The 13,812-nt window shown below is 38.2% G+C and overlaps 1 protein-coding gene across 6 annotated transcripts in view; it reads left to right on the plus strand.

Moving 5' to 3' along the window:
- The window catches only part of cep350 (centrosomal protein 350), a 100,171-nt gene that overhangs the window by 25,889 nt on the left and 60,470 nt on the right, over window positions 1-13,812 (plus strand). For all 6 annotated transcript variants that reach the window (XM_042056119.1, XM_042056121.1, XM_042056123.1 and 3 more), the window contains 6 exons: window positions 2,643-3,235; window positions 3,327-3,431; window positions 4,569-4,685; window positions 4,764-4,883; window positions 8,942-9,540; window positions 9,909-10,024. In XM_042056119.1, coding sequence (XP_041912053.1) covers window positions 2,643-3,235; window positions 3,327-3,431; window positions 4,569-4,685; window positions 4,764-4,883; window positions 8,942-9,540; window positions 9,909-10,024 — 1,650 coding nt within the window. The remainder of the gene's footprint in view (window positions 1-2,642; window positions 3,236-3,326; window positions 3,432-4,568; window positions 4,686-4,763; window positions 4,884-8,941; window positions 9,541-9,908; window positions 10,025-13,812) is intronic.

Consider the following 13,812-nt stretch of genomic DNA (forward strand, 5'->3'; position numbering starts at 1 on the left):
GACTTCAAAGGCTGTGATGTCATAATGGCCTAAAGGCAGCTGCGCTTGTTAAGCTCCCAGAGTTTTAATACAGAGTAAATGCAAAACAGGAATATGTACCATGTCCAAGGCATGGGGGAAGATAATACTTAACTGGTATTATATCTCATCTAGAGGGCATATGCTTTTAGAAAATGAATCTGTTTTCCCTGGACATGGCCAAAATGTATCCACTTTACACTAGATTCACCTTTGCAGAATAGAGGGCAATGTATTGTGCATGGCATGGAGAAAGATGGGAAATGTCTTGAATTGTGTAATGTCTCATCTAGAGGGTATATGCTTTCAGAAAATATATAGTTTAGGGTGTTTCATTTGTTTTCCCTTGACTGTACATGCCAAAATGTATCCACTGTACACTAGATTCGCCAATGCAGAATAGAGGGCAATGTGTTGTGCGTGGCATGGAGGAAGATGAGACATGTCTTAACTGGTGTTATATCTCATCTACAAGTAATATGCTTTCAGAAAATATATAGTTTAGGGTATTTAATCTGTTTTCCATAGACAGTATAGGCTAAAATGTATCCGCTTTACACTAGATTCGCCTATACAGAATAGAGGGCAATGTATTGTGCATTGCTTGGAGGAAGATGGGACATGTCCTAATTGGTGTAACATCACTTCTAGAGGTTATATGCTTTTAGAAAATATATAGTTTATGATGTTTAATTTGTTTCTCTTAATAGTGCAGGCCAAAATGTATCAGCTGTTCACTTGATTCACCTATACAGAATAGAGGAGTATGTATTATGCATGGTATGGAGGAAGATGGGACATACGTTGATTAATGCTATATTTCATGTACAGGGCATATGCTTTTAGAATATGTATAGTTTTGGCTGTTCTATGATTTTGGTAAAACCATGACCCATGCATAGGCATGTATTTTAATTATTAATCTTAAACTATATTTATTAGTATAGCAAGCACCTTTTGCCAGACGTCACAACAATAGTCACCTCTTTGGAGGCTAGTTGCAGTTATCTGCACCTTTCTGTCGAATTTGGACATTATCATGTCCATCTTTAACTTTTTTAGAACAATTTTCCTTCATTCATTCACTTACATAAACATGCTGTGCTGTCTGATTACTGTTTTAGCCAAAATTGTGCAAAGTAAAGAGGCATCATACAGGCCCCTCTGATTGGACAGACAGTCTCTCAGTCAACCCCCGGGCAAGAGGTCAATTTACTATAAGTCTTGGAAAATGATGGACTGATACTTGTGATATACTGTATATGATTCAGTGACCTCTAAATCAGACCACCAAAAACACTTTCCTAGGCTTAATAATGCTTTTAAGTTAAAACTATGTGTTTGTACAACTTTAACATTGTGGAACACTTACATGCAAAAACACACTGGCTCTATTTAAAGACTCAACAACCATTTCCAGTTGGCAACAAACCAGTCTGAAATAAGCCTGAGAAATGTACTAACTCTTTGAAAATAAAAGAATGTTCCTCAACAATGCAATATTCTAAAATTCCATGTTAAGTTAGATGGGGTCAGATATTCTTTAGAATGCTTATTCTACAACATTCTAATTACAGTTTTGTCAGTATTTGCTGAAGGATTATGCATAAAACAACCCTCATTTTAACATATTTCCACCAACTGGATTTTCATGGACTTTTACTATGGTGTTTAGATCATCAATTGAAATATAAAAATGTGAAAATAAATTCTGTTGCAATTAGTTTTGGGTCAGACCTCACTTTGCCTGGACTAAGTAGTTCCCGGGCTAATTAGAACACTGACACAGGTGTCACCTGTGAAATCAACTGTCTCAGCTTCTAATGCATACAATCTGGTGCTCCCTAAAACTACACATCCTGTTTAAGTGTTTACCGCGTGTCAAAATAAAAGTCACAGCCATATCTCATGCTTTGTGCATTATATCTCCAGAACGGTTTGACGCGTGTGCTTCAAATTTGGTACAAGTGTTTGTATGGACTCAAAGATGAAGTGAGTTAATGTTGGAGGTCAAAGGTCAAGTCAATGAACACTCTGAGTGTGATATCTCAAGAATGCCTTGACATACATGCCTGAAATTTGGTATGAGTATTTGTATGGATTCAAAGATGAAGTGAATTGATGTTGGAGATCAAAGGTCAAATGTCAAGGTGAAAAACACCTTGAGTGTTATATCTCAAGAACGCCTTGACACACAAGGTCTTTTGGTACGAGGGTTTGTATGAACTCAAAGATGAAGTGATTTAATGGGGGGGTTTTTTTCAAGGAATTTCCCCACCAACGTTAAGCCAGCAGATTTCCATCCACTATTGTAATTCCTCTGGCATTACATTCTAGTTCTCATCTTGGTTTTCGGGTGAAGAAGGGGAAATAGCTAAATGTGCACGATAATTCAATAATTTTAAATAATTTCTATTGGTCTATGCATGAAAGTTGACACCATCTTGGGACCATGTGCAAAGGTATTCAGCCCAGAGGTTGCTGCTGATGGGCCAGTATCGGCCTGTGGACTGCCTATTGCCTACTTACATTAATGTTAATTTATTTTTAAACTGTAGACAGCAGCCTTTAGGCTTTTTTAGTGTGTCCATTAATGATGTATATATCTTGCTTGTTGAATACAGGGAATTGTCTCCACACTCTGGGTTACCATTGCAGCTTGAAGATCAGACACAAATTGTAGAGACCAATGCCACTCCTTTACTTTCTAAAGCTGGGCTAAGTCAAATGGTGTTCCAGCGTGACACTCGTTATGCACAGACTGTCAAGCCAGCTAGCACATTCTCTTCCATGGTTAGTGATACATCAGTCCACTACCTCAACGATCAGTCATCTATCAATGTAGCGGGAGATCCGGTACATCAATTGGCCACCAACGGAACCGTGTCTTCATACAACCAAGACCAAGAAGAGCCCAGCGTGTTCAGCCAAGGTTTCCACCCGCAGATGGAGACATTTCAAAACTCCAGCCCGAGTTGTGCAAGCCAGAGACTGGAGAGCTTACGCCGACAACAGACAGATGATAAGCTGGAAAAGCTGAAGGAACGAATTCGCAGACAGCGTGAGCACCTTGACGAAGCTGCAGAGAAAAAGCAGTTACTTGGCAGCTTGGAGAAGCCTGTGGGCAGTGGTCAACTATATTTGCAGTCCAGCAAAACTGTACCTTCTGCTCATGTCCGTAAAGTCATAACAGCTCCTCCTGCTCCTGTTTACAAAGGTACAGTATTAGAATATATACATTCTTTTGAAAAGTTGTAACCCAATTTACTCTGTATAGCTTAACTTGGTTGTGATTTTCCTAACGAAAGGATTCAACACCAGTGAGATTAAAAGTCACAGTCCTGACTGCCAAGAGGAGGACTTGACTAGGCTGAGACGAGAGATCTACAGAGACTTGACACGCCAGCTCACAGGTGATATCTGAAACATTAGGCTGGATGGATGCCCCACCCCCCACCCCCTTACAAGTTTTGTACTACCATTAGGCTTTGTATGGATTTGACTATTGTTGAAAGGTAAAAAAGGCAGTATTAGGGCTGGGTGGTATATTGAGTTTTTAAAATATATTGATATATTATCAGGAGTGTGATTCTTCCGTTTTTAAATGGAATTCCGTTTATTTTTTACTTGAAAATGAGACCCACGCAATTCGTATAGATCCGATGAGTTTTTTTTTTGGGGTGGGGGGGTGGGGGGGGGGTCTGTCGGTCAGAGGTAGGCTATATTTCTGCATAACACAGGCCATCGTTATAACAGGCCACTGACAATGACGACGGGTTTTGTGCTTCACATCTTTCCGAATATCACGCTGCAAGTAGTGTATTCCGTTTACTAGTGGATTTCATTGAAAGTGAAAGTAGACGGGTTGATCAGCTTGATTCAAGTTCAGTGTGTGTGGCGCACTAGTTTCTCAGCAGAAGCCATGAAACAGTAAAGGTCAACAAATTGATTTAAAAAGACATCATGTATGAAGTTTTTTCCCCCCTAGTTTTGGCTTTGCATCGGGTTCGCTGTCAGGATTTTCCGATAATGAATGATTATCAAAAGTTTTTAAAATAGTAGGCTTCTGGGAAGAATTCAAAACTACTCCTGCTTTTACATGCAAATTTAAAATAGAAACCACCAAGAATAACCAAGAATGTTTTAATGCAGATATAATTTGCAGGGATTGGACTGGTATCATCCTAGCCTACTGCATCATACAGGCATGATTTAAAACATCACAGGGTGAAAGTGAGAATTCATAAAGTCCTTTTGAGAAAATTTCAAAATCTAGAGATATATCGTATACCGTGAAATAGACTAAAATGATTGTGATATTATTTTTTAGCCATATCGCCCAGCCCCCGTTGCACAAAACATTGATTTAATTTTACTTCTTGGTTTCATGCATTTTGTATGTTTGATATTTTGAAAGCATTCTCACCTTTACATTATTGTTTCAAAGCTGCTTTAAACTGTTGCTCGGTAATATACTGTTGCCATTTGATGCTTTCAAATTATAACTAGTTGCTGTCTATTTAAACATTATTGCTTTGTTTTTGGAACAGGAGAAGGTACCAGACCAAAGGTACGGTTCAGGGAGCGTTCAAAGGGCAAGAAGCCAGTCAAACCTGTCCGAAAAGTTCATAGGTCAGGCTATGTTCCTGAATCTGACTCCAGGCCTGGTATGAACTTTTTCTGCTACTTTTTATATGTATGAGCAACTTTTATGTGTCCCATATATAATTATTATTTTCTATTAGCAACAATAAGTACATCCACATGGCGGGAAGGGCAGAAGCTTGTGAAGATGATGCTGGGTCCTTCTCTGCAGTCACAATGCAAGTCCAGTCCTGAGTCTGGGCATGGGGTGATCAGGACAGGTTTGCGATTTTCCTTAATTCCCTTAGCTGTTCTGAAACAATCTAGTAAGAAGTCTGATGGCTTGATTCATAAACACATATTCTGGAAGCACATTTTCTGGAATTAGAAATGCTTAGATACAGTCATGCTTATAAAATTTTCAAAGCATGGATTCCCTACATATATGGGTGAAAGCAGACATGTGGACTCGAGTCACATGACTTGGACTCGAGTCAGACTCGAGTCATGATTTTAATGACTTCAGACTTGACTTGATAAAATTCGGTATGACTTACGACTCGACTTGGACTTGAATACTATTCACTCGAGACTTGACTCGGACTTTGCCTCTTGGACTTGTGATGACTTGACATGTCTCGTGTCAAAAACTGCATTTCCTGATCGTGGACCAGTCACCCCAGAGACGCTTTCATTTCCGCGACTAAAAAAAAAAAAAAACAATGTTTGAGTTTTTGGACTAGTCATAGATTTATTTGAATGGAGCTGGTAAAAAAAAAGATCATTATGAGAACGTGTGGACAGTGGCACACAATGGGCTTAAAGTGACAGTGCACCATTTACAAATGAGTTAAACAGCATCAAATGTGTAGTATTTCTTAAGAAATGAATACTTTAAAACAAAATTACTGTGTCATTATTATCTTTTAAATAATATAAGGGAAGCCAAGGTCAACACTTTTATGAGTCGCCACTGGCAGACAGGCTAATAAATTGTTTGCAGGCAAATCTGTGGCCTAGCGCAGTGAAATGCCATCAGTCAAAGTACAGTATTACTCATCCTTACAGTGGGCGCCACAATTTGGAAAAGCAATAAATATATTTGCAGCTGTGCTGAGTGTCATGTAGCTATCCGTTTTGTAGAGTTTACTCAGGTATGCACATATGTACACAGGTATGCTCATGCATATATCGTAAAAGATTTCAAGACAAAAACATTGAACATATTTTAATCCAGTGGTTCTTAACTGGTGGGTCGGGACCCAAAAGTGGGTCGTGGAACCGTTTTGGGTGGGTCGCGGAGCTTGTGGTTAAAAAAAGAGAAGAAATCTCCCATTTCAAATAGACTTAAATTTAGACGAAATGGTGCAGAATCCACAGTGTGCGATGTTCACAATTGCTGGAACATGAGTAAAAATGCCTCATAATAAAGTACACCTGTCAAAGACAGACTTGACAGACCTGTCAAGTACTTTAAGGTGACATCAGGATTTGGAGACTTCACAAATGTAATGCCAAACAGCATGTTCCAAACAAATAGGCCTACAGGCACTTCGCCTTTCTTAGTATGTAGCTCACCAAATCTGTTGTCTTGAACGCTATAAAATATATATGGGTCGTGACTTCATGTTCATGGGAAATTGTGGGTCCCAAAGCCAGACCAGTTAAGAACCACTGTTTTAATCTGTATTTATACAAAAAATACTGTGGATTAGATGGAAGTGATTATGATCGATAGTCTAATAATGGCATTATTAAGTGAAGAGTACCTGATGACTTGAAAAAAATTGGGACTTGGACTTGGACTCGACTTGGCTTTAATGGGACTTGGACTTGGACTCGACTTGCCCTTCTCTGTATTTACTTGGGACGGGACTTGACTTGGACTTGACTGCTAAGACTTGGGACTTACTTGTGACTTGCCTAACAGTGACTTGGTCCCACCTCTGGGTGAAAGTTATTGTGAACATTCAAAGATCTTGTTTCTTCACTGTTGATATTGACCTTGGCTTGTGATGTGATGTTAACAGTAAGCTGTTAACACTTCCAAGTCCCAGGCCTGTCAGACACTTTTGAGGTTGTCTGCAAACAGTTCCCGTTCAAACATTCCTGTAGAAAACCTGTAGCCCTGCAGGTAGACCTGCTTTAAAAAATAGGATGATAGGGAAACATAAATCCAACTATAAGCATTCAGTAATGCATACTGAATATTATATTATAATATAATAAATGTGCAGTGAGCAGAATTTAAGCATGGCTGCATGTGACATTTTTACAGATCAAAATGACATCGCCTAATAGTTATTTAGCCTATCGAATAATTTGATAGAGAAGACAAACCATTTTGTGGAATGATGCATCATGATATGAAATTTGCAATGATGTGAAAACAATCTCTGGTAGCCTATAAGTGACATCATATTCTGAATTTATGGTTTCCATGGTTTTTAAGGTTTCCATTACAGCACAGCTGTCCTTGTAACCATGAATGAATTTCATTCATTTCATCACGATAAGATAACATTGGCTTCATGAATTTCATCACGATAACATTGGCTGTATCTATTGTCTCCTCACACTGCAAAAACTGCTTATCTAACAAAATCTAACCAAGTGTTATTAATCTTATATCAAGATAAAAAAAAAACTAGTGGTATTGTTTTCAGTATAAAGAGACTTACCTAGCGCTTTTTTGTGAAATCATTTGACTTAATTTAAAAGAAATTTGACTTATTTTAAGACATCTCATCTTGAAAACAAGCACATTTGTCTGCCAGTGTGTTAAGCAAATTTGTCCTAAAAACAAGCAAATTTGTCTGCCAGTGCGTTGAGCAAATTTGTCTTGATAAGACTCCTCAAAATAAGTTAAAGTCTTCTTAAATTAAGTCAAAATTATCTTTTGAGAGGGTGCTAGGTAAGTCTTTTCATACCAAAAACAATACCAAATAGATTTTTTAATCTTAATATAAGATCAATAACACTTGGTTAGAATTCATTTTTTGCAGTGCATGTATGCTTTTTAAAACTACATCAATGTAAAGTTAATCACTGCAAAAAATGAAATCTAACCAAGTGTTATTAATCTTATAATAAGATCAAAAATCTATTTGGTATTGTTTTTAGTATGAAAAGACTTACCTAGTGCTCTCTCGAAAGATCATTTTGACTTAATTTAAGAAGACAAATTTGCTTAACGCACTGGCAGAAAAATATGCTTGTTTTCAGTATGAGATGTCTTAAAATAAGTCAAACTTTTCCTAAATTAAGTCAAATGATTTCACGAGAAAGCGCTAGGTAAGTCTCTTTATACTGAAAACAAAACAAACTAGTTATTTTTATCTTGATATAAGACTAATAATCTTGGTTAGATTTTATTAGATAATCAGTTTTTTGCAGACTCGTTCTCGTTGGCGAGGGTCGACGCGCACCATAGCGCGCACAGGCAGGCACAGAGCTAGTGAACCTAGGTTTTAAATCTTAACAAATTATGCTTTTTACAACAAGCTTTTTGATGAAAAAATGGTGTTTAATTTCCATAATCTTTGTTTAGTGAACGCATAAAACCATCAGTTTGTAACCGAAATCAAGAATTACAATCTTTGAGTTTGTTTATCATTACCTAGCAACCAAGGCTTTTAAGTGTTAACAATTATTTCTCACATGTGCAAGAAGTGGCGTAGCACAGTGGTTAGAGGAGCGAGATTTGAAAGGATCTTTGGTTCAGGTCCAGCATCTAATATTAATATGAAATAAGTATACTTATACGGAATAAGTTAACGCTCCGAGTTGAGTGCTCCAAGTCTTTTTACCTTTAGAAAATGCTTTATTTGAGTGTTAACAGTTGATATTCCTGCGCAGATCAGCAACAGCAAGAAAACAGCCACTTCAATTTCCATGAATCATTTTCTTAACTTCTTAAATTCTGTTGTACGTTGTTAGCTATAATTATAGCCCATCTGTGACTAATATCTATGTAAAGTTACACACCATCAGAGCCACCGCTAAAAGCATAGCAAGTTGATTTGTTTGTGGGACAAGTGTGGGAGTAGTCAGGCAGAGCTTTAGAATCAGAAAGGTCCGTTATACAAACACAGGTCAGGTTCCGCCTCTTAAAAACAATATCAACATGCTTTCGTTTCAAGCATTGATTAAATTAAAGTCATTAAAACGTCTTGTTGATTTGGTTTTTAAAGTCTTTAGAGTTTTTAAGATCCAGATACTTATCACTGTAGTAATTGATACAGATTTGAGAGAAGTTCCTTACACTAAAGCCGTTGCTACAGTTGGAGTACAAATGACTCCTTAAAGCGCTTGTGCTAATAATTTTATATTTTTCCAGGTAGCTTGAAGCGACCGCCTAGCAGTTCACCATCAGATAATCTAAATCAAGGCAAGAAAATTGAAGATGGAAAGACTGCGGCAGTCCATCTCTCAACTGATATTCAAGACATCTTGGATGACCTTGAGTTAGATACACCTCCTAGGAAGCATGTTGAAAGGATGGCTAAAAAGCCTGTCAGTCCTAGAGTAAAAACAAAGGATCACGGCTGCATTGGTGTCAATCATGCTGCTAGTCCTACCAATCCATCTTCTATGGAGGCCCTAAAACCTGACCAAGTCAGAAGAAAACGGCACTATGATTCTGCTGCAGTGCGACAGTATATATCGCGCCAACAGGTGGAGCGGCGCCGGCGGCAAACTGAGGAGCGCCGCAGTCAGCAGGAGGAAATGGAGAGAAGGAATCAGAGGCTACAGGAACTCTATAGGAAACAAAAGGAAAGCTTCAATAAGCAAACAGCTGCAGCCACTTCCTATGCTCCCACTGTTGGGTCAACACCCAGGTGTCTGCTGGAAACGTACACTAAATTGTTGCCAGAGCAAACCCAGCTTGAGACAGATGTCCTACTCTCTCCTACTTTCACCAGCACCCATCAGCAGGTATGGTTACGGACTGGTATTGCTATATGTGGTGACAACAGACAATTGCTAACAAATTACTGTGGTGAGGACCAACAGCAGTTCCAGAAAGAAAAAAATAATGTGTCTCCAGCCTCTTCACTTTACAGATTTCCATAGTTTTATTCCAAACGCCTGATAAACTGTGAACACATTTCTGTAGAATCTTGAACATAAAAAGTAACTTAATTGTATTTAGACTAGATGTAGCAAATAGCAGAACTGTTGTCGGTACTGTCTCAGTACACACAGTTAAATGCTTCTATACTCAACCTGATGGTTTTCATGATGATAATATAATGCTTCCATCATATTGGTAGAGATTAACTGAGATAAGTGTATATTTGCAGACACCTCTGTACCAGCCCTCCAATGAGTCGGATAAGGAGAATAAACATCAAAATCGACCCCAAAGTGCATCTAGTGGTGACATCTCTGTGTCTGAACAACAGTCTCCAGCACTAAGGTTTGATTTCACATCGTGATTTTTTTAAAACACAGGACAGAATTGCATAAATTTGCTAACTTGGATTTGCCTGTGGTTTATAAGATTTCACACTATCAAAACTTTTGGTAAACAATACTATGCATTGCAGTATGGACATGATGAATGAAATTTGTAGTTACTGTAGCGGTCAGTTTAAAGGAAGACTCTTCCTAGGCTCTATTTACGATAGATACCAAGTTCAAATATTCAGTTGAGGGCAAAATTACTTTAATTGGTGGAGTTTTGAGCAAGATTTGCACCCACTGATTTGACGCTACGCTGCACAAAGTCAGAAGATTCCCTTCCTCTAGAAACAGGTCTTGCTATAACCTCTCTGTACAATTTCAACGGTTTTCATACTTCAGTTTGTCTGTAGGGACATTAGCCACACTGCCATAGAAGTGTAATTATATTTTGAGTATTGTCAATGGTATAAAATTGTGTTTTGTTTAGTGTTCATTTTGCTGGTGATGCTGAGCAAAATTAGATCAGCTTCTATTTGAAATCTTTGGTGAAGTGTCATACTATGACCTCTTACAAATTCAAAAAAATTCAGGTTGTATATTAATTAATGATTAACATATTCTGAAATATATATTGTCAAGTCAGCCACAATACTGCTAGAACAGTGAAAACATTTTCCCTTTAATCCACAACTTAGTTGAATCTTATATTGTGACAGATTGTCAAATTTAAAATGTAGACTAAAAGATTGAGGCAGACCGATAGCCGCAAATGTATGACCCAACCACTTGCATATTTTAATTTTACAAGGGGATTAGACTTCAGTGAATAAAACAATTTATAATGAGTAAAATATTTTTGTCAGTACATATTCATGGTTTTCATCAGGTCCCTTGCCACAGGTGTATAAAAATTAAGCACCATGGTGCTTGATTTTATACACCTGTGGCAAGGGACCTGATGAAATCCATGAATATGTTAAATTGCTATGCCATAAATTGCTATGCCATAGAGTATACCAGATTTCCAGATATTGCCAGATTCCAGACAATCCCGCCTACACTAATATGAATATATATTTCTACCGGCATGCTTCCTGTTGACATGAATACAACATATGAAAAAAAGAGACTCAAATATATATTGATATAAAGGCTGATATAACACATATGCAAGTATTATCACATCATACTTTCCTAGATATGGGTAGCATAGACTGTTCTGATAAAAACAAGGTATAGCATGTATAGATTTTAAGTATAGAGTTTAAAAGTAAAGGTAGTACATTACACTGAAAATAGCCAAGGCCTCAAAAGGTTAATGAGAGACTTCTGGGATTTCACCTATAAGTTGGCGATTATTTCTCACCGGACTTGCTAGGGATCTTATTTGAGCCATCAATCAGTCTGCAAGTGTTTGGTATCCCTTGAAGCCTATCAGTGTAATTGGTCAGTATTCGGATTTAGAGAAAATAAAATTCAGCTCATCCAACTATGTATTTTATTTCATCTATTTTTACTTACTATCTGTTTGCTAGCCAGCTAGCTAAGGTAGCATTAAAAAAAAAAAAAAGTCAGTTTTTTTAATTATAACTTGCTAAATGGGTCATTCCGTGTCAAATCAGATATGGTTGTTGCTGCACCGTCTCAGATTTTGTTTAAACCTTGTCTATATCAAGAATGGGTTCCAAAGCCAAGGACTGTAGGGATGTCCCGATCCAGCTTTTTGCACTTCCGATCCGATACCGATATTGTAGCTTTTAGCATCGGCCGATACCGATACCGGCTGATCCAAGCATGTATTAAAGATTAAAGATATTTACTTTATATTTTGTTGTTACTCATGTTGAAAAGGGTTTTACACTTAAGAACAACTAGCCAACTTAATTAGGTTAGTTTGAATAATCCACAGTGGTTGGTAATGAGAAGCTGACCTGTTTATTCTTAACAGGGTTAAATAAACACAAAATAATAAATAGTCAATTAACCACACAAACTGAATTGGCATCAGTGCTCTGCTCTTGAACAACAAGAGTGTAAACCAAGGCTTAAAAAGCCATCAGTGCAAACAATATTGTAAACTGTATAAAAAAAGCAAAACACACAGAAAAGCTGAGTAGAAAATAAATAGTCAATTAACCACACAAACTGAATTGGCATCAGTGCTCTGCTCAAGAGTGTAAACCAAGGCTTAAAAAAGCCATCAGTGTAAACAATATTGTAAACAATCTAAAATTATATATAAAAGCAACACACACAGTAGCAACCTGAGTAGAAAATAGTCAAATTACCACACACACACTGAATTGGCTATAACAACCCAAATAACTATCACGCCTTCTACAGTATTGCTATCTCCTCCACACTTTACTGCTCCATCTCCATTCTCCCTTCAAGTTCTACTGTTTGCCCTGGCTGCAGTCTGAGCATGATGGAGAGATTCTTCTTCTATTCACAAAGGTGATCATTTCAACATGCTCAGGTGTCAGCCTGCTCCTGTGCTCATCAATGATAAGTGAGACTGCGCTAAAAAGCCTCTTGTTGCGTTTTAAAAGCGAAACTGATGCCACAACTGGTCTGGGTTTGCTGAAGTAACCTAGGCTACAGGCTGCATTTATTAGGCTACAGAAAATCAAGCAACATAGCACGTAGGCCTATCTACACTATTTAGAGGAGCTTAAAGGAACCGTATGTAAGATTGTGGCCAAAACTGGTACTGCAATCACTTTCAAAATACTGTAGAGCTGTGTATCCTCTCCCCATCTCCCCTGACTGGCAGAGCTGGCAACCCGGATGCCGAAACACTACTGACTTTGTGATTAGTAGATAGGTGGAGGGTGGCGCATCAGGCCAAACATAACATGACAACATCAACATCAGTTGAGGGCTGCAACTTCACTTTTTGAATGACAATATCCTGGCCGGACTACTGTTGATGTTACTGTTAATGAACATGAGTTCTTAATGTCTAGTGATATATCAGGGCCATTTTATGATTAATTGAAATACATTTCTTACATACGGTTCCTTTAAGTTTACAGCGACAACAGCTGTCACTAATTCACATCGTCGTAGGCTGCGCCGATGAACAGACTAAACGGTAAAAAAAGTTATGATCACCTACTGGAAGCTTCTACCCTTTTGGATGTGTAGAGTTGTAGGCCTAGGTGCACTTAGTTGTTAGCGATTGACCAGGTTGCTTTTTGAAATGAAATGCGTTTGCCGATTGTAAAAATAGGGAAATTAAAGTGCGTGCTGTGCCTATACATTACACAAACAATCTTAAATCGCGGAGATAACATTTGTTAGACAGGCAAAGCTGTCAGCAGCAACATGCATAAGAGCCTTAATAGTAAGAGGGTCTCGCGGACACTCGCGGTCGCGGTTAACATTAGGCTATATTAATTCAACTGTGACGTGAAATGTTTGCTCGATAACTTTAAATTCTTAGTGGTACATGCACAGACAAGTGGGATGCTGGACAGGTCGCTAGGTGTGCTGAAAAACGCGGACCGGACTTGGGGGAAAAGCTGAAAAAAACTGGAATGGATTACATACATCGGTGCGCTGGAAAACACGGACCGGATGTTTTGAAAACGAACTGGATCGGGAGTCCGGATCGGGATTTTCCCGTGCAGGCCGATCCCACATTTTTGATAATATCGGCGGCCGATCCGATCCAAATATCGGACCGGGACAGCCCTAAAGGACTGTACAAATATTTCTGTTCAAATCCTATGTCTTCATATTATTTTCAGCCCCTGAAATTTCCTCATTTTACAGGCTGAAAATCACATTGTCTAG

This window comes from Alosa sapidissima, chromosome 12 (assembly GCF_018492685.1).
Source record: "Alosa sapidissima isolate fAloSap1 chromosome 12, fAloSap1.pri, whole genome shotgun sequence".
Lineage (NCBI taxonomy): Eukaryota > Metazoa > Chordata > Actinopteri > Clupeiformes > Clupeidae > Alosa > Alosa sapidissima.